This window comes from Leptosomus discolor, chromosome 13, assembly GCF_034619465.1.
Source record: "Leptosomus discolor isolate bLepDis1 chromosome 13, bLepDis1.hap2, whole genome shotgun sequence".
In the NCBI taxonomy this organism is placed as follows: Eukaryota; Metazoa; Chordata; class Aves; order Leptosomiformes; family Leptosomidae; genus Leptosomus; species Leptosomus discolor.
In genome coordinates, this window is record NC_141403.1 from 11,032,433 (window position 1) to 11,052,708 (window position 20,276).

Sequence of the window (20,276 nt, forward strand, 5' to 3'; positions counted from 1 at the left end):
CCGGTACCCTAGTAACAGAGAAGTAAGTGGAAAGGTAAGTTGCTTTCACCTTGTGCAGTACAGCTGATCAAAACATGAGTCTGCCCAGGGATCAACTGAACCAGTCTGCTGGCTGCAGAATTCTCATGTGGCTCTTTGGAGGATTCTGTAACAAGGAAATTATTTATAGTTAGTCACAAGGGTGCAAAAAAAAAAGCTACTACTGTTATTAAGTCTAACCATTGTTGTTTGTGTTGAAGCAAGATCGAGGGGCTTTTCATTTGTTGTTTTCTCCAAGTGGGACCTCAGTCTAGTCCATGCCTGGTAACGCATGACTTGGAAATTAGTTTGGGATTAGCAGGGTGAGGACTAGAGTAATTTTTTTTGGAGGGCATCTGCATTTTTCAACACTGTAAGTAGAACTGGCCGGGTTATAAATCAGTGTGTTGTAAGATTTCCAGGAGCCTTGTATCAAAAGGTGCATCAGTTTGAATATCGCTATTTGCACTTCAGCCCCAGCTGAGCAAGCAAAGTACTGCTCACTCGTGCAGTGGAAGGAGTGTGAAAGACTGGAACTCTTTGAGATTCTGTGATGCAGTGATGTAAGCAGAGAGCTGGTTTTCCCACTGAATGTGATATCCTGTGAATGTCATTTAAGCTGAAGTAGTCGTGGTATGCCGTATTCTGTGGAGAGAAGCAAAAATGTTAGGAAATCACTGGTTGCTGATTGTAATGAGGCTTTACATGCCAGTGTTCACTTTGTTTTGTCACCGTAGATAATCTTGTTCCAAGCTTCAGGCGTTTTCTGCAAGCCATAAGCTGTACACAGATTCATTTGTCTCTTTTTTTAAAGATGCTAAACTGTGTGTTGGGCAAATAAGAGAACAAAGCGTCAGGTAGAGTTACCTTCTTTCTTGCTCATATGAGCTGTTATGCTACAAACATACTGCTCTCACATTTATTTCCAAGAAAGGTAATGCAGAATGATTACAGAAGGCATGTCATTTGGAAAAGCACTCATAATACTGTTCTTATGTTTCCCAAACATAGCAGTAAATTAGACAATTCAGCCAACATCATCAAAACTAAGCTCCTGATACAGTCCTTTCTTAGCCACAAATGCTATTAGAATTTTAACTTGGAATGGTAACAGGCAGTATGGAGTAGATGCAGTATTTTTTCTGTGGCAGTTTACTGAAAACATGAGCTGAATAAGATTCTCTAAAGTTCCAGGGGAAAGGTTTCTACACCTTGTTTGGTTTTTTTTTTTCATATATCCCTGACCACCCTAAATACCATGTTGTGATGGTAATGCAGGCATTCGTTGTTCTGTTTGCCTAAATGAGGGCTGTTTGCAGCCCTGTCTGCTGAAGCTGTCTCTTTATGTTTCCATCAGCCAGAACCACAGGAAATAGCCCAGATTTAGTGGGACATGTTATCAATGTTACAATGTTGCCTGTCCATTTAGTAGAAGTAATGGTGTGACAGGTATGCTGACAGCAGCCCAAATTGTGAACAGAGAGTATAATTGATAAAACCCTCAAGTTATGATCTCCTGTGTAAAGATCATGTCCAACCAATAAAGTATTCATCATGCTGCTGCAGATACTAGTAAAAATCCTGCTTCATGTACACTTCGTGAGACCTATGAGTCAAAAATACATCTGTGTTCTGTTACTTTTTAGTAAGTGGGAGCTGATAAGTTTATTTTAGTAAATGGAGACAGAAAACATTTACATGTACTTTGAGAGTTTCCCTATGGACTACATTTCCACATTTTAAGATTTGTTTGTATGTTTAAAAATCTTTTAATCTTCCATGGACTAATTGAAAACCACCTCTTTCAGTATGTGACATTGCCTGAATTGCCTGCTGTTGTGGTCTTCAAAGATGGAACTTACTTTGTTTATGATGGTGAGTAAAAGTGGATGTTACCTTAAGACGAGGTATTTAAAGTACATATGGAGAACTGGAACAGTTAAGATTTTTTTCTGAAGGTTGTGTTGAGGTGCTGAGAAATTCCCCCATTTTATGGTAAATAACAGCTCCTTCATCAAGAAGAGAAAAAGCTAATTAGTTCTTAGGGGGCAGAATGCATTTGAGAAGTAATCAGTTTTAGCAGTAGTGAAGTAGAAGTGGTGACATTTGCTTTGTGTTATCGGTAACATGTAACTTCTAATATTATTGCTTTGCTGACATTAATGCACTTACAAAAGTTATCCCTTCACTCGCTGTCCAAATTCATCATACAGAAAATAGAACTGTTGCTGAAGAGGAGTACACATAAGATAAATTTACAGTTCCAAACAGTGAATCAGATTTCCTCTAAGTGCTCTTCCTGACAGTCAGATCTCTCTGTCCTGAAGTTAACTTGTTTTTTTTTCAGATCTGTACTCCGCTCAGAGATTGCATGAAAGGGTCCAGTTTGAGCTCTTTGTGCCTTGGCCATACCAGCTTGTAGTTTCTTAGTGCAACAAGCCTTCCTTGTGAAGGAAGAGGAAACTGGTCCTGCCATTATTGCCAATATTAGAACCTTCCCTGAGAGCTTTAAGCATCCATGACTTTCACGTTTGTGTTACTGGGATGTGGGTAGTGGGAGAGGAGCAGACAGCCTGTCCTCTCCCTGTGTAACTGACGGAGCGTGCGATGTGTACGTACAGCGGTTGGCCATTCGGTCTGGGTTTCCCTTCCTGAAAGGGTCCCTCGCAGACAGAGGTTAAGGGGACGGAGGCTGTGGTCACTGGAGCGGTCGATATGTGATTTGAGGCTGGATGAACTACTTTAACTGGCTCGTTCAGCATGCAGGCTGTAGAGCGGCCCCTGAGACTAGCAGCGTTCGTCACACCACTGACAGCAGTGCACCTGCCACTTACCTAAAAAGGGTGCATTCACACGTATGGATATCCATATGGAAGTGCTAGGTTAAGCACGGGCTTTATGGTATAGTCTGAGTCTGTTAGATGCATGTGCACATCATGGGTTGGCTTGTATGTGCACTGCTTATTTACAGAAACATCTCCTCTCAACTTGGATTGTTTTAAATGCAAGGTTTTGCTTGAAGTTGAAAACATATCATTTGGAAGTTTATTCTGCTGTTTTAATTTCTGAGGGTCATTAGTACCATGGCAAAATACTCTAGATGGGCCATCAAGTATATGCTTTGTGATTTCGCAGAATGACTGTACTTGTCTTCCTCTTCAGTCTGTTGCGTTGCCAGTTGTCCTCCAAATACAAACTTGATTTGCATTTGATTTTTTTTTTTTTTTTTTTTTTTTTAAATGGGCCTGGAAAAGGAAAGCTTGTCAAAGAGAAATGCTTCTGAATTGCTTTTTGCTGTGTGGCCCCTTCGCTTTTTCCACACCTTCTAGAACACACACAAAACTCCTAATAATCCAGGCTTCTAATTTACTTCGTAAAAATTTTACTCTTTTATAATGTACTAGAAACGTTATTGTAAATCAGGTTACAAAGACGCAGTTTAAGAGGGTGGATAAGGTCATATGTGCAGAAATTCGAAGAGCTCAGTCTAAGGAAAAAGTTTAGCAAAATCCATTTCAATGCTCTGGCCTTGTTTGGTGTTTTGTTTTGCTTTCTTCCACATAGCAGGGGAATGGGGTGCAGATCTCTGGGAAGCCTTGTGCTTGCTATAGTCTTATGACGATCAATTATTAACCTGAAGTTACTGATAATTCACTCTATACAATAGGATACAAATTTATTTAATGTGCATTTGTATATATGTGTCATATATATGTTTATATACATTTTTCTTGCTTACTTGTGATTGAGATCTAATTATAATGGTGTTGGTGGTATGTGTTGGAATTTATTCTTTACAGGTTAAAACCTCTAGCATCTGAAAGTGTAGCCTGCAGAATGACTGGTTCTGAATCATATGTAAATATTTGTTCATTTACATTCACAATGCTGTTAGTGCATCTGCTTCTTCTTAATTTCTTTCTGTATCATAAAGACTTGCACAAATACTGCTTTCTGCAGTTTTGTATCTCTTTACTTTGTTTGAAGCTTGACCCTCTCCTTTAAAAACAGGGATTGAAACGGTTCATTTCTGCACTGGGTCGCAGTTATCTTCTAAAATAGTATTGTTTATCCTTGATTTGCGAAAAAAATAATCATCAAATCAGCTTTTCATGCTTTGCTATCACAGAACGGTGGGGGTTGGAAGGGACCTCTGGAGATAACCTAGTCCAACCTCCTGCTAAAGCAGGATCACCTACAGCAAGTCACACAGGACTGCACCCAGGCGGGTTTTGAATATCTCCAGGGAAGAAGACCACCACCTCCCTGGGCAGCCTGTTCCAGTGCTCTGTCACCCTTAGTGGAAAGAAATTTTTCCTCATGTTGAGGTGGAACTTCCTGTGCTCCGGTTTGTGCTCGTTGCCCCTTGTCCTGTCACTGGGCACCACTGAGAAGAGCCTGGCCCCATCCTCTGGACACCCACCCTTTAGATATTTATAAGTGTTGATAAGGTCCCCTCTCAAGTCCTCTCTTCTCCAGGCTAAAGAGCCCCAGGTCTCTCAGCCTTTCCTGGTAGGAGAGATGCTCCAGTCCCATCATCATCTTCGTAGCCCTCCACTGGTCTCTTTCCAGTAGTTCCCTGTCCCTCTTGAACTGGGGGGCCCAGAATTGGATGATACACTTGCTTTTTGTTCAACAATTGAAAATAGCTTCAGAAGTTTTAAAATTGAAATGTCCAGAAACGTGTGAGATCTTGTCTAACAACAATAGAAGGAAAAAAGGGAAAAAGTAGCATTTGCCCCTATAGTACTGAAATAAATAAATGTGATTGCCCACCTTACAAAAAAATTTTTTTTAATGCATTTCTTTTTTTTCTTCTTTTTAGAATATGAAGATGGTGATTTGTCATCCTGGATAAACAGAGAAAGATTTCAAGGTTATCTTAATGTAGATGGCTTTACACTGTATGAGCTTGGAGATACAGGTGAGGTACAGCTACCACTAAACTCTTTGGTGTCTCTTGTACTTAGCACTAAGAAAAATTAAGGAGTGCTAAATGTGGCTTTTAAACCTCAAAAATTAGTTAATCACAGAGTTAGAACTGATAGTGCCAATGCTTTTTTGATGTTGGTGAGACCTCTATTGATTAGAGGTTTCATCCAAAGCCTACACTAGTCCTTTCCTCGCAGCGTAAAAATTAGTATGTCTAATGTTGTAGTATTCACAAAAAAATTTTAGGACTTTTAATTTAAGAGCAGCTTAGGTTTCGCATAAATTACATACTAACTCTTGGACTACCTACGGGGAATTTTATGACTGGATTTGGAAGCATCAGATATGGATTTAGATATGTCTTAGATCTAATGGATACAGTGAGGAAGGGAGGAGAGCATGTACCAAAGTGGACCTGTCCTGGAATACTTCAGCTTTTCTCGAGTAAAAGTTTTTGCAAGCCAAATGAAAACTTTGCAGCCAACTGACTTCTGGAATAGGCGAATGACTTGTACTGCTCTGTTCAATGTACGTACTCGGAAGTATGTACTGTGTGTATGTTGTACGTACTCAGAAGCAGCAGAAGAAATGCTGTAAGTGTTGATTTTTCCAGGCCAGGATACCTTATAACCTATGTTCCATTTCAAAAGAAAGATGTTTCTATTCAGTGCGACATTGAGGTCTTTCAGGTTTTAAAGATTATAAAACGTCTGGGTTCTTACATGTTTGTGAAACTAGTATTGTTACACCTGTATTTTAAAAGGTTATCTATAAAAGTGCTGTTACAAATTGTTAAATGTAGCATATTTCTTCCTGGTACACTTTTGTCTAATAATTTCTCAAATTACCAAAAAAAGAGTAATTATGAAATTATGACTTTAATAATACAATGGAGAGGGCATCATTTGTTTTTTAAGAGTTTTATGTATAAATACACAGTACCTGGAATTTTTCTACGTTTTCTTTTTCAGCCTCAAAAGTAGTTGTCTCCTGCTGTATTCAGTAGGTGATGTCTTAGGGTGTGGAAGGAAATGGGGAAAAGTGAGAACTGAGGTATGGAAGAAGCGGGGTGGGGGGAAGCTGTTGCTCTTTCACGGGAAAGCCTGGGCATAGATCATTGTTCTTGCCCTCAAAATTCTTCATTTATTACTTGAACAAGAGTGAGTTTCTTTTTTTGAGGGGAACGCTTCCTGTGGCATGGTGGTAGGTAGCACTGAGCCCTAGATTGCCTTGGTGGGGAGGTGGGGAGTGACTCATGGCATCTAGAGAGGCTTAATGAACTGTCCTTCTGCACTCCAGAGGCTTTAGTTAATCCAGCTGATGACTACACTCTTAACAGATCTGCTTTCCTAACATGAAGTACTTGATCTGGAGAACCTTTGGCCAGCTTTCCAAACATATTTTGATCTGGTTCACCTTAGGAGGCTTTGGGTTATTTTCTTTTAATCGGAAAAACTTCACAAAGTGAATCATGAAAAGTTCAGTATATTCTGGTGTTTGGTCTTTAAGCTCCTCTGACAGGGATCTGTGAACTATGTTGTTTTTCTGATGTAATGGATTCTGGGCTCTGCCAGTAAGTTTTCCATGTTGTTTTTTTTTTTCTGTGAGGATAATACTCCAGATTTTCAGTAGTGTGAAAAATAGTCATTACTGAATCCATACAGTAGTGATTCAGTCACGTAGAATCAGCTTGTAATTGCCATTATATAATAAAGGTTTCCACTGCCTCACGTTTAGGTATATGCAAATATGCATATTTGAGTAGGGAATTAATTTTTATCTCTGTTTTTCACCTTTTAGCTTCTTTCTGTAGACAGGCTTTTCACAGAATGCTAGTGGTGTGGCATTAAGCCACATCTTAATTTATTTTCAGTACCTTTAAGAAAGTCACAGTTTGGTCAGCTAGAAGAGGCTATTTGGCATCGAGGTTGGTTTATACTTAAAACTAATTCCTCTCCCTGGAGAGTATCTGATCTTCTGGGTTGGAGTATTTTCCATCTGAGAATGCACATTTCTTTTTGAATGGTTTCAAGTTGTTGTTTTTTCCTTATTTTAGGGAAACTTGTGGCTATTGCAGTCATTGATGATAAAAACTCTTCAGTGGAACATACCAGGTACAGAACTGAGTATTGGTGACCCTATGGGAGAAACGTGCTGGTACAACAGAGAACTTTGGGTTTCTTAAATAATAAGGAATGAATGGTTTAACTTGTGGGTGTTCTCTAATTCGTGACTTCAGCCTACGGAATTGACTTAATTTATGGCTCTGTTAAAGCACTGTGAGTTCAATGAGATGGTGGGAGTTCCTGTGTCACTCTTCTGCCGTTTGTTAATCACATCACAGGAGCAAACAGGGACCACGTAGCTTTTCATAGCTATTGTGTCACCTTTTAAACAAACACGAGTACTTGAGTTCAGATGACTTTGAGGTGAACATAGTAAGTTTAAACAAATAACTGTTCTTCAGCTCAGTTGCATTAAAAATGGATTTAGTCATGCTTATTTATTGGTTGTCTGTGGAATTTATGTTAAGAAGGGGCATTTTCAGTTGGGTTGGAGTTTGCTGAAGAGACTGAGAGGAACAAGACCTTCCCCTGTCCCTTTCCGGTGGCATACATAATTAGACTAATAAAATACTGTTCAAGCACTGTGTATGCTATTTTCCCAGACCTCTCTGGATTTTCTTCAGAGTCACGGTGCTGCATCTTCAGTAGGCAATAGATGGAGTGAAGCACCCTGTCTGTTTGTGTGTTTGCTCCTGTTGAAACTCTGTGGTAGATAAGTCTTTGAACCCTTAAAAACCAAGCAAGATGAACAAGGTGGTTTTTGTTAATGGAACAGGGAATCCTTATTGCTGATGAGGTACTATCTGCTGCTTACTGGGGAAATCTCAGTGTTTATTGTTTGTATTTTGACAGAGTATATCCTGGATTATCAATGTCCCTTTTTTTTTCCCTCCTCCAGACTAAAATCTATTATTCAGGAAGTTGCTAGAGATTATCGAGATCACTTTCACAGGTAGGCATACATGGTACTGTGCTTTCTTAAATGAACTTCTCCATTAACCTTTCTAAGACAGCAGTCATTTTTTTTCCTACGTGAAAAATGTTATAGTGCCTGCTTTTATATTCACATACTGATACATAATAAGACCATTCCATTAACTGAGTGTGTTTTGGAATGCTGAATGTCTTGTAGATGGTCAGTTTTTGAATTCTATTGCTGAGTGTGTGCCCTCACCTTCAGTTACAGGAAAAATATCTAAGGAAGAAATTTTGCTGAAACCCATTATTGTGTCTTCTTTTTCATCATTCTGTTTTCCACTGCTTCTCTTACAGGGATTTCCAGTTTGGCCATATGGATGGAAATGATTACATTAATAGTTTACTAATGGAGTAAGTAAATTGTTGTTTGAATATTCTTTCTTCTCTTGTATTCGTTGCTAAGTGTATTTAATTGAAAACAACCTTATGAAGAATTCCTGCCTTTCATGGGTTAAAAAAAAAATTTGCCGTCCTCAGAATTCAGCTGTAACATAGTACCAGTTGTTTGTTAAATTAAACTGCGTAATTTAATGTTGGAAGTGTGGCTTACTGATAATGCTGGTTGGCAAAGTGTACCTTTTAGGTCTACTTTGTTAAATTAATTACTCTATTAGAACTATGGGGTTTTTTCCTTCGTTAGATTTACAGGGCACTACACAAATTGAAAGATGTCAGTTTGTAACAGGAAGTGTAAATAATGGTTATGCATTATCTCTGGTTTTTATTGCTGCAGAGGCATCTTTCATTCTTGATGCATTTTTAAGGCACGTGTAGAAATACGCTGCTACAGAGAAGCAGCATAAAATGCACAGAAGAGGCTGTCTGCAGTTAATATGTACATGATACATTTTGAAATATATGAGTACTTTAACAAGATGCTTGACATTTGCCTTTATTATGATCCCTGCCTAAAGATGCATAGTTAGAGCATTAAGTTGCTTGGCATTTCCAGCTGACCGTTTGCTCTCCTCTGGCCTTTTGACTGAGAGAAGGGAAAAACAGGGTTAATGTGCCAGATCTGTAAGGTTTTAAAACCCCTTCCTTGGGTTTCAAAGCATGAACAAAGCATGTGTTTGAGCTCCTAAAGGTTCTGGGAGCTTCATGGGGACTCAGGAGGCAGGAGGTCTGTATTTCTGTGGAATGTCTGCAGATTAACACCTGAATACAATTAATTTAAAAGCCGCTGTCTCTCAGCTGAAGTTGAGTGATGTGGTTGATGTAGTGCTTTATAGTTGCCAAAAGTGAGACCTTCACTTCATTAATTGCTTCTCCTGTGCAGACTCTTATGTCTGACTGCTGAGCTGTTCCAGCCTGTTTACCTGGCAGATACGTGTTTGCTTTTTTGGTAGGAGAGTAGGAGAGTTATTTTGCTGGTTCAACAAACCCTTAAATGTCTTCCTGTGTGTGTTGCTAAGTACCAGAACTGATGTGCAAAGAAGCAGTGGAGGGAGATGGGGTCCCTGGGAGGAAGAAGACAGAACTGCCTCTTACAGTGGTAGTGATCTAGTTGCAAGATCTGCTCCTCTGGATTGTTTTAACTTAATCTGCAAATTCCTGATTTTATAATTTGTAGTATATGGGAAATGGTTGTTGAAGTACTCACAGGCTTTTGGTTATTTTCTAAACAGAGTATACATTTCCAGCATAAGTGGAAAGCAGCAAAAGTATGCAGCAAAACATGTTTGGTGTTGTAAGTAGCTACTCTTCGTGTGGCTACTTGAATAATTCAAGCAAAACCGTATTGCAAGTGCTTCAGTTTCCCACTTGATGGCAGCAAGTGGAAATAGAAAAAGCTTCCTGAATAGGGAGAAATCTGTTGCAGAATACTTCTTTACAGTGCTAGATGCATATAGGAAGAAATTCTGTTTCTTCACAAAAGACAAAATACTGTATGATTCATGGGGATAGAAGCAGTAGTCCTTCTGTCATCAACCTCATAAGTAGCACTTACGAGCTTGGCTGTGACTCCATTAGTAGACATATAATTTATCTCTCTCCAGCAGTGGATGAACATGCTTTTGTTGGATTAAAAATGGTATAGTTAAAACTAAAGAAGAACAAAAGAAGAAAACAGAATATTATGTGTTTAACTGAAAGCAAAGATGCATCTTCGTGTAAGTGAAGGAATATAGCATCATTGGAACGTCAGCTGTAGGTGTATGTAGAGTATTAATTCCTCAACTCTTGGAAGAAGCATATTAAATGTCGTTTTTTATGAATCTCTGTGAAGCGTATAAAATTTCTATATGGAGATTATCTTTCAGCTGCTCTGCAACCAACTCCAAGAACATCAGTTACCAGACAGTTAAATGCAATACAAGTACTTTTCTTTTCTTTTGGCGGGGGGAATCTTTTCTGCGTCCAACTTGTTCGATTTTAGCTGGGGTGAGGTATTTTGGCAGAGGTTGATAACTTGTTACCAGGCACTTGCAAAAACACCTGACTTGGTTTGGTTGCCTCCTACTTATTTTTTTTGTTTGTTCCTAATAAATAGAGAATAAAAATGTCAAGTGAAAAGTTGTATTTTGAGACTCTTATGTTGCAGGTTGTCACTGTTGACAAAGTTTTGTTGTTTGAGGTTTTTAAAATTCCCTCGAAAGGATGGAATTATTTTGTCATCTCTGTAGTTGGCCTTACATTTTCTGAGGTGCCACCATGCTTTCAACTTGAGTACTGGAACGTGGTCTGCACCTTGAGTCTTAAGGGATTCAACTTTCTAGGAGTTTAGCAAATTATCACGTATAAATATTAAATATTTTCATTTCTAGGATTGGGATTGAATTTAAATTAAAAAACAGACAGACAAAACCCCTAAAATGTGTGAGAAAATTTAGAATAATTTCTATGACCTCAAAGAAAATGGGAATCTTGAGTAAATGCTAAATAGTTTCACGACATAGAATCATAGAATCATTCAGGTTGGAAAAGACCTTTGAGATCAAGTCCTCAGCCGCTCCCTATAAAACCTGTTCTCCAGATCCTTCACCTGCTTTGCTGCCCTTCTCTGCACTCTCTCCAGCACCTCAGTGTCCTTCTTGCAGTGAGGGGCCCAAAACTGCACCCAGCACTCGAGGTGCGGCCTCACCAGTGCTGAGTACAGGGGCACGATCACCTGCCTGCTCCTGCTGGCCACACTATTTCTGATACAGGCCAGGATGCTGTTGGCCTTCTTGCCCATCTGGGCACACTGTTGACTTATGTCCAGCTGGCTGTGGACCAGCATCCCCAGGTCCTTTCCTGCCAGACAGCTTTCCAGCCACTCATCCCCAAGCCTGTAGCGCTGCATGGAGCTGTTGCGACCCAAGGGCGGGACCCGGCACTTGGCCTTGTTGAAGCTCACACAGTTGGCCTCAGCCCATCAATCCAGCCTGTCCAAGTCCCTCTGCAGAGCCTCCCTACCCTCGAGCAGATCAATGCTCCCCCACCCAACTTGTGGTCTGCAAACTTACTAAGGATGCATTCTGTCCCTTCATGGAGATCATTGATAAGTATGTTAAACAGAAGTTCCCCTGGCACTGATCCCTGCAGAACACCCCTCGTGAGCAGTCGCCAGCTGGATTTAACCCCACTGATCAACACTCTCTGGGCCCAGCTTTCAGCTAGTGTTTTACCGAGCAGAGCATGTGCTTATCCAAGCCATGAGCAGCTCGTTTCTTCACTGGAATTCTGTGGGAAACAGCGTCGAGGGCTTTACGAAGGTCGAGGTAAACAATATCCACAGCCTTTCCCTCATCCATCTGGCAGGTCATCTTGTCACAGGAGGAGATCAGGTTCATTAAGCATGACCTGCCTTTCATAAACCCATGCTGACAGGGCCCGACCACCTGACTGTTCTGTAAATGACTCTTGATGGCACTCAAGATGATCTGCTCCACGACCTCCCCGGCACCGAGGTCAGACTGACAGGTCTGTAGTTTCCCAGATCCTCCTTCCGGCTTTTCTTGTAGATGGGTGTCACGTTTGCTATTCTCCAGTCCACTGGGACCTCCCAGTTAGCCAGGAGTTCTGGTAGATGATGGAAAGAGGCTTGGTGAGCACAACCACCACTTTTTCGGTACTCTTGGATGTAGCCCATCTGGCCCCACAGACTTGTGTGCATGTAAGTGGTGTAGCAGGTCACTGACCACTTCCTCTTTCATTGTGAAGGCCACATTCTGCCCTCCCTCCCTCTCTTCTAGCTCAAGGGGCTGGGTGTCTGGGGAACAACTGGTTCTACTACTAAAGACTGCAGCAAAGAAGGCATTGAGCACCTCAGCCTTTTCCTCATCCTTTGTCATGGTGTCTCCCCCTCTATCTAGTAAGGGAGGAAGACTGTCCCCAGCCCTCCTTTTGTGGTTGATGTATTTATAGAAACATTTTTATTGTCCTTAACAGCTGTGGACAGTTCTAATTGGGCTTTGGCTTTCCTAATTGTCTCCCTGCAGAGCCTCACTACTTTTTTATGGTCCTCATGAGAGACCTGCCCCCTCTTCCAAAGGTCATAAATTCTCCTTTTGTTCCTGAGGTCGTGCCAAAGGTCCCTATTCAGCCAGGCCAGTATTCCCCACCAACTCGTTTTTTGTCACACAGGGACAGCCTGCTCCTGTGACGTAATTGGGTACACACAGTTAAGGCTGAAATCATCATCAATATTACATGGATTGCAAATGTACATCCATGGGGCTCTATTAGACATGAGTGAAAATTTAGAAAAACAAGGTTGCATTGCTTCTGCTGTGAAGGGAAGCTACCTGGTATTGAAATTTGTTATTGACAGAACAGTAGAAAATTGGCAGAGTACAGAAGATTTTTTCACCTACTTATTTAATATATTTAAAATCTTTTTTACTGAACAATGTACATGTGCAGTATTAAATTTTCTTAAACCTGATCTAATTTGGAATTTAGGGCTTCTTTGAACAGTAGATTAAACTGATTTTTTTCAGAGATAATCTCTAACCTTTTTTATATATTTTTTTTCTTTTTTCTTTCTTTCTGATTCTGTGATTCTATACAATGCTTATGCATGCGAAGGTCAACTGCTGAGCAATAATTGTTTAAAATCGCTGTTGTTCATCTGCAGTATCTAAAAGAGATGTAGAAAAACTGTGGTTGGTATGGCTTATTCTTTTGACTTGACAGGTAGAGATGGTTTGGTAGAGCTGATCAGTTGGACTGTGACTGTATGGGAACGAATTTTTGGATTATACTTTTGCCTTTGTGTACTAAAGCACTTACTGTGTTGTGCTAATAGCACATTTCATATACGAGGTGACCATTTGTGATCTCTTACTAATTGGCAAGTCCTAACATACCTGATTTGCAGTCACTAGGGGTATGTGAAATGCAATAAGCTTCAGTAGTGTCACTGTCCCACCTGTGAAGGTAAAAATGCTAACGAAAAACATGCTCATACCTTTCAGATGATTCTCTTCCCCCTTCCCTCTTGCCTTTGAGGAGCTGCTCTAAGGAGCACACATGAAGTGAAGATTAACAGATAACCTTTTAAATGCTCTAGGAATTATTTGAATTGCATTGTTTTACACAGTAGTTCTTTAAATGTATAAACTATTTGTTTTATGTTTCTAGTGACTTGACCATCCCCACTATTGTTGTATTGAATACCTCCAATCAGCAGTATTTTCTACCAGATAGGCACATTGAGAACACCGAAGACATGGTTCAGTTTATTAACAATATCTTGGATGGTACAGCTGAAGTAAGTCTTCATTGTCATTTGGAATATATCATTTGGTATTTATTTCCTTAGATGCTAAAGTAGGGAAAAAATGTGGTCACTCTGATTGTTGTGCCTTGTGTTTTATCTTCCTGTCCTGTCTGTCTGCCTGTCTGCGTGCTGTCAGTGAAGATGTGATTGTGAGTTCTTGAGCTGTTTCCTTGCTCACTGTTGTGACTGCAGAGCCTCTTGTAGAAAACAAGCTTTTTTTTGTTTATAGCATAATGTTAGCTGACTTCTGTTGATCCTCCTTACTGGTGTCACTGGTAAATGGGGAACTTTTTGTTAATTTCCGCTTTGATTTAAATGCATTTGTTTAAAATTTTCTTTATAGTGCGTGATTCAACTCTACCCTTTCTTTTGGGCAGTAGATTAATAAATCAAATAACTTGATGGATGGTAGGTTCAGACTCAAAACCCAGTGGTATACTTGCCTTGCTTGTTACAGACAGGCACAAGCTTACCCCTCTGTGCTCAAAAACTAAAGATGAGCAGTCTTGTTAAAACAACACAATTAATAAATCCCTCTGGAACTGGTGGCTTGGACAGGTTTTTAATGTTGGCAAAACAAATCCGGGTGCTTCTTCCCTCAGTGTGCTGTAAGTTGGACAGAAGGCCATGTGGTGTGGGTGAGGAAAGGGGTTATGGATCAGAGCTTTCCTTTGCATCTATGGAGCAAGCAGGCTCTGTCGTGGAGGGGCCAGTACTCACAAATCGTTTGGCCCCTTCCTAGGAGAAGCCTGTGTTGGTTTAGGCCCCAGTTCAGTGTCTGTCAAATGCTGCCATGTAGTTGAGCCAGCCTGACGTCGTGCCGGCCGTGTCAGGTCATCAGCTGGGACTGACAAGTAATGCTGTGGAGCGTTCAGCCCTGTGGGGTATTTAATCTGACAGATTGAGGTAGCCACATAATGCAGGTGGATTTGCTTGCTGTTCATGACTTACTGGCCTGCTTCCAGTTGCAAGGTGAGGGGTATTCCTGTAACTTATTTGGTGGTTCTTTGTTCTCTAGTTCTCAACTTTTTTGTGCTTTGTTAGTTGCACTGAATTATGTCATCAACATCTGTTTGACTCTATCTACATATAGCCTTCTGGTTGAAACAACGAATGAAATTGGTTTCTGTTTGTTTTGTAACTTTGTGGCAATTCATTTGTGATGCCTTGTGTTTTTTGTCATAGTGTCACTTAGGTCTTTCTACATTTTGTTTGCAATATTTCAGCTAGAATGATTAAAGGTCTGTCTAAATTCACATCTCTCTGTGTCTCAGAGTGCTAATACAAGACAAACCATATAGATGTGAGTTTGTTTAAGCTGAATGGTGTCTATAGACATGAAATGGCACTGCTTTGGCTACGTTCGGACCCAAGAAATTGTGCAGCTGTTGAGGAATGACAGTCTTCAAAGTGTGCTGGTAAACAAGTAATAGGATGCTGACTTTCTGAGCCACAGTGACATTCTGAGAAGTGTAACATTCCCCCTGTCCCCTCCTTGGGAAGTGTTGGGTTATTCACCTTGACCTGTAGGTAGCCTTCTGTGAGTCTTTCATCTTTGTGGACTTTTTTGTAGTGTGAGGAGTTTTGGTCAGGGTCAAGTGCTGATCAGCTGACTTCCACAATGTGGGTTTGTCTGTTTCTCAAGGCAGGTGAAGACAGATCCTGTTCAACAGACAAATTGCCTTTGGATTTATGTGGTATTTTGAAGGCTGCTAAGTTAGGTGGCAGTGTAGGTGCATCTGTCATTGTTGGACACAGATGTTCTTTGTTAAGCTTCGTATCTTCTTGTTACTTAGTTCTTAGATTTTTCTAACTGCTTCTCTCGTAACCCGTAAATAGGTACCCGCCTGCTGCAGATGATCTCTTTTTCCAGAAGATCTCTGCAATTTTCTGTTACCGCAGGACAGTTGGTAGTTCCTGTTTGGGTTCCTCGATGGTAAGAGAGGGGAGTGTTTACAACAATTGCGAGAGAATTTTTCATGAGACTGTTGAAATGTTTGTCCATGCTTGAGAAGTTGGAGTGTCTGGGCATCACGAGATGCAAGAATAATTACTTTTCATTTCCTTCTAAAGGGACTTAAGATTGCAAGGTCTGAAGAATGAACTTTTGGATTCATAACTGAAAAGTGTCAGCAGTTTTGACATGGTTCCATTTGAAATTTCAGGCACAGGGTGGTGATGGACTTCTGCAACGAATCAAGAGAATAATCTATGATGCCAAGTCTACTGTAGTAGTAAGTTTTATCTTTCGTTAAATTAGATGATGCCCTTGTCAATCAAGATGCAAGTATTTTCAGAGGGTTTAGAAATACTTTTATAGAAGTTTGTTTATACTGTAGAGTATATATTATAGGTATATATACATTAGGTTTAAGCCAAATGAATTTCTTGATTAAAGTTTTTGGTAATACTTGTCCAGCGTCCTAAATATTTGTCTGTTTCTCATTCTGTGCTCCTTTTCTGTATTAGACTGAAATGTATTTTAAGGGATACAACAGGGAGAATTCAAAATCTTTTCCTTGACTCTTTTGACATCCTTTCACTGAAATTGATAACACTTTCATGTTCTAAGAAGTGTTACAGTTTCAGTCTGATTAGTTAGAGCCTAAAGGGATTAAAACTACACTTGGTGTAGTTTTAAAGCAGCTACGTTTAGCATCTTTCTTGTAGGTTAATTATGCGTAATAGACTTTTGTTGGGAAGATGTATACAAATCCATTTCTTCACTTGTCCTACACAAGCAAAAACACCTGAGCTATGAATTTAAATTGGAACTCACACGTTCCTGTGCGAGTTGCTTCCAAACCTCTGTGAACGTGCAACATTGAGCTGTCGGTTTCTGAAACCAAAAGTTCTTCCTCCTGTACTGTTGAACTGCTCTTCATAGGAAGCTGTCCAATTACAGAATGTTTCTGCAGACTCCTTGTTACTAATTATTGAGAATGAGGCACATGAGGAGATGAAGCTGGTTGCTTCAAAGTGTTCTTTTAACACTTGGAGAACAATTGTTTCTCAAGTTTCAAACCATGAATGGGCTGTACAGTTGGCATGTTATTAACTGTCCCAGTGCCACATTATGGTGTTTGAACTTCTAAGTCTTATTTTATGAATGTATAGTAGGAATTGTTACAATAAGGCCTCCTCCTCTCTGAAAAACAAATAACAAAACAAACAACCAAAACCCTGACTCTGTCACTTTGGTTGTTTCTGAAGAAATACACAGAGTAATAAGACAAGTAATTGTAATGGTAATTTTTGTATATTCACTGAAAGTGTTTTTTGCTTCAAACTTGTGTTTCAACAGTCGGTGTTCAAGAGTTCACCACTCCTGGGATGTTTTCTCTTTGGGTTGCCCCTGGGGGTCATCAGCATTATGTGTTACGGCATCTGCACAGCTGATACCGACGGAGGGGTAGATGATCATGAGGCAGCTAAAAAGGACCGGGAGCTCACGGACGAAGGCAGTGAGGAAGAACAAGAGGAGGAAAAGAATGGGAAATACACAGAACTTTCAGATGGAGAGCTTAAACAGAAAGACATAATGGAAAAGAAAAAAGACTAACTTGTTTAGCAAAAGAATTCTCTAGGATTTCCAAATAGACTTATTTATTGAAGGTAGTCATTTATTGATGATCTTCATGAAAGAGGACCTTTTTGTCTGCGTTATGGTAGTTTTGACTTGCATGTATTCAAATTTTCTCAGAAACTGACAGAAAAAAACCCATGGGTGTTCTCTTAATTGTCTTTAATAGATTAACAAAGAGCAATTTGACCTGAAGAAATTCGCTGGTACAATTCTACACTGTTTTTTTGAAGAGCTTTGAATTGTTCATTTCCGGAACCAGAACAGCGAGATAAAGATAATGTTACTTGACCTTAGTGTATGTGATGAACTACTACTAGTGTAGCCCAGCTGAACACTCATTCCTGGAAAATGAAGGCTGAAAACTAAGAAAGATTAAGAGATCTGTAAGGTCTTTCAGAGTCTGATAGCTAAAGACAGCTTAGAGTATTCTGTCTGTTGCACATTGTTTTGGAACCCCCCCCCAAATTTTTCTATTTTCTCAAGTTAAATGTAAATCGTTAGGAATTAGAGGAGTGTTTTACCATGTAATAACATAATTATTGGCAGTCAAGAATGTTTACTTGATATAGGATGTGGGAGTTAGAAGCTAAGTTAAGTCTTTTATTAGTGCTTTAGCAGCTAAAAATATTGGGAAACTAAGTTATAAACCTTTTGGAACATGATTGCCTGTTCTGTTGTTTTGTGTGAGTGCTTACACAAACTTATAGTGCAAATGATCTTTAAGTTTTCCGAAGCCACAGTACAACCTGATAAAGGAAGATGTTAGTACCAACTCCCTCTGACTGTATGACAGGCTTTTGGACTGGCGTTCCTTTGGTTTACAGCGTTTCGTTGGGTTGTTACATATCTTCAAGGCCGTTGGTGTCGATACTTGTGTTTGAGACTGTTACGTACTCTAGAGGAGGGAGCTAATAGAGCGTAATATTAACATTCATAGAGGTTGGTCAGTGTAAGGCGTTTTCATTACCGGTTTGATCATCAAAGTCACTTTTGGTGACTGTGGAAAGGACTAATTTGGGTCCAGGGTTAAAATCTCTAAGGATAAGCTGTAAAGCAGCCTTTGAGGGTGGTGTCCTGGAGAGTACTGCAGAACATTGCTCTTCCTCTGAAGTAGTCATGTTGGGTTTTTTCTTTTTTCTTTTTCTTTTAGGCTGTGTTACTGTATAATACAGATTTTAATGTCCTCCTTATGAGACAGCTTCATCACACAGGAAACTACTGTGTTATAGCACCAAATTAAGGAATTCTTAATAAAAGCCGTGGGTAAGCTTAAATAGATAAGTTCCATGTTTAAGTAAACCTGTTGATGATATAAATCGTAACCAGGGAAAATGCACCGCACCCTTTTTCCTTGTAGGAAAGCAACTTGTTTCTTCTGCTTAAGTAGCTTGGTAGCAGCTGGCTTCATGTTGCAGTGCAGAGTGCAGTAAGGAGATGCCTGACTTCACGGATTTGCATTATCAAACAGTGTAAATGATACCTAAGGAGATAAGGAGTTTTTTTCAGAGAAATTCCGTGTCTGATTTTGAGTCTAAACTTTTTCCTTTTGGGAGGAGAGGGAAAAAATGCATTCTTAGAACACTGAGTAGCAGGTGTCTGAACGGGGTTTTTTCCTTTTTGTTTTCTCCTTTTTCCTTCTATGATTTGCCTTTTCCTTTTTTTTTTTGGTCATTATAGCTGGTTGTACATAGTGACCTGCGTTTTCTTGCTTTTTGATTTTATTTTGGGTTTTTTGGCAGAATCTGAGGTGTAGTTTTAGCATTATTTGAAGAGCGAGGTGCTTAAAAATGTGTTTAGAAAGTTTTTTAACATGGTGTAGAGCTCTTGAGTTGTTTGTTTTTGTTTTTTTTTAAATCACTTGATGACAAGCCTGTAAATTTCTTTGTACTTCTTAGCACAACTCAGTGCTGGCAGTTAAAATGTAGGACTATTAAGGCAGTAATATGTTTTGTTGATTTGTCTCTCTTAAGATTTCAAATATGGCTCAATTACATGTTCAATTTTGGCTCAGGCTGGAAACCTGCAGCTTTTGACTCAATAAAAAGACTGAAGTGGTCACTGGAACGCTGCTGTTCCTTCTATGGTGTGTAATTAAAAAATGAATAAATTCTGGATTCTGCTGTGCTGCTAAGAACTGTTTCAACTCTGAGCTTTCATTTTTGTGGTTATTTTTGTTTGTGTTTATAATCAGTAGTAGCCAGACAACTTGCTGGGAAGTCTTCTGAGATCTGGACATGATTATGATAAATACGGTGTAAGAAGCAGACCGCTCTGGGATCTGTTAAAACTCTAACACTTGCCTGCTGGAGTTGGGAGGAAAGCGTGCGTCTCAGTCACTTCTGAACTGAAATATTGATCAGATGTGAACTGAAGTGTCGACAATTAAACTTGAAATGTACTGCCATTTTCACCAAATCCTTCTCCCAGCTATCTTCGACGGGACACAGGGAGAAGAAAAGCATAAAAGTCATTTACTGGGTGTCGGAAGTGGTGTGAAATTAGGGGTGACGCGAGTGATTTAGAATGCTGCCTGAGGGGGGGGTCTGGCATTTTATTTTTTTCCTTTGGTTTCTAAAGGTTTCTTAAAGCAACTTCACTGTATAAATGTCTAATTCACAAAATAATGCTGCTTTTTAAAGTCAAGTGTATGCCTTTTGTTTTTCTGTAATAAAAACACGTAAAAGAGTTTGTTTCTGTGGCTTAATTCACACCGTGTTCAGCTCAGCCGTCGCAGGCGGTGCAGGAGGCCGTGTTCCCCGGGATGCTAGGTGTGAGGTGCTCAGGGCCCCAAGGAGCGGAGTACAGAAACGCAGCTGGTAGCTTTTAAAAAGACAGAGGAGTTCATCCTGCCTGATACCTTCCTGTCAATATTTTGGAAATGCTCTCTAGATGTAGGGGTGAATATTTACTTGTCTTTGATGTAGTGAGCATCCCAGCGGTACAAAACGAATGCATTCTGCAAAAGAAATTTTAAAATACCAGTTCGTTC

The 20,276-nt window shown here is 39.9% G+C and overlaps 1 protein-coding gene across 1 annotated transcript in view; it reads left to right on the top strand.

The window, feature by feature from the left end:
* TMX3 (thioredoxin related transmembrane protein 3) overlaps nucleotides 1-19,973 on the top strand; it is a 32,322-nt gene extending 12,349 nt beyond the window's left edge. Inside the window, exons 9-16 of the mRNA XM_086472549.1 lie at nucleotides 1,827-1,893; nucleotides 4,844-4,942; nucleotides 7,007-7,064; nucleotides 7,915-7,968; nucleotides 8,289-8,345; nucleotides 13,563-13,692; nucleotides 15,867-15,935; nucleotides 17,006-19,973. Coding sequence (XP_086328675.1) covers nucleotides 1,827-1,893; nucleotides 4,844-4,942; nucleotides 7,007-7,064; nucleotides 7,915-7,968; nucleotides 8,289-8,345; nucleotides 13,563-13,692; nucleotides 15,867-15,935; nucleotides 17,006-17,263 — 792 coding nt within the window. The 3' untranslated portion in view covers nucleotides 17,264-19,973. The remainder of the gene's footprint in view (nucleotides 1-1,826; nucleotides 1,894-4,843; nucleotides 4,943-7,006; nucleotides 7,065-7,914; nucleotides 7,969-8,288; nucleotides 8,346-13,562; nucleotides 13,693-15,866; nucleotides 15,936-17,005) is intronic.
* Nucleotides 19,974-20,276: the final 303 nt, after the last annotated feature.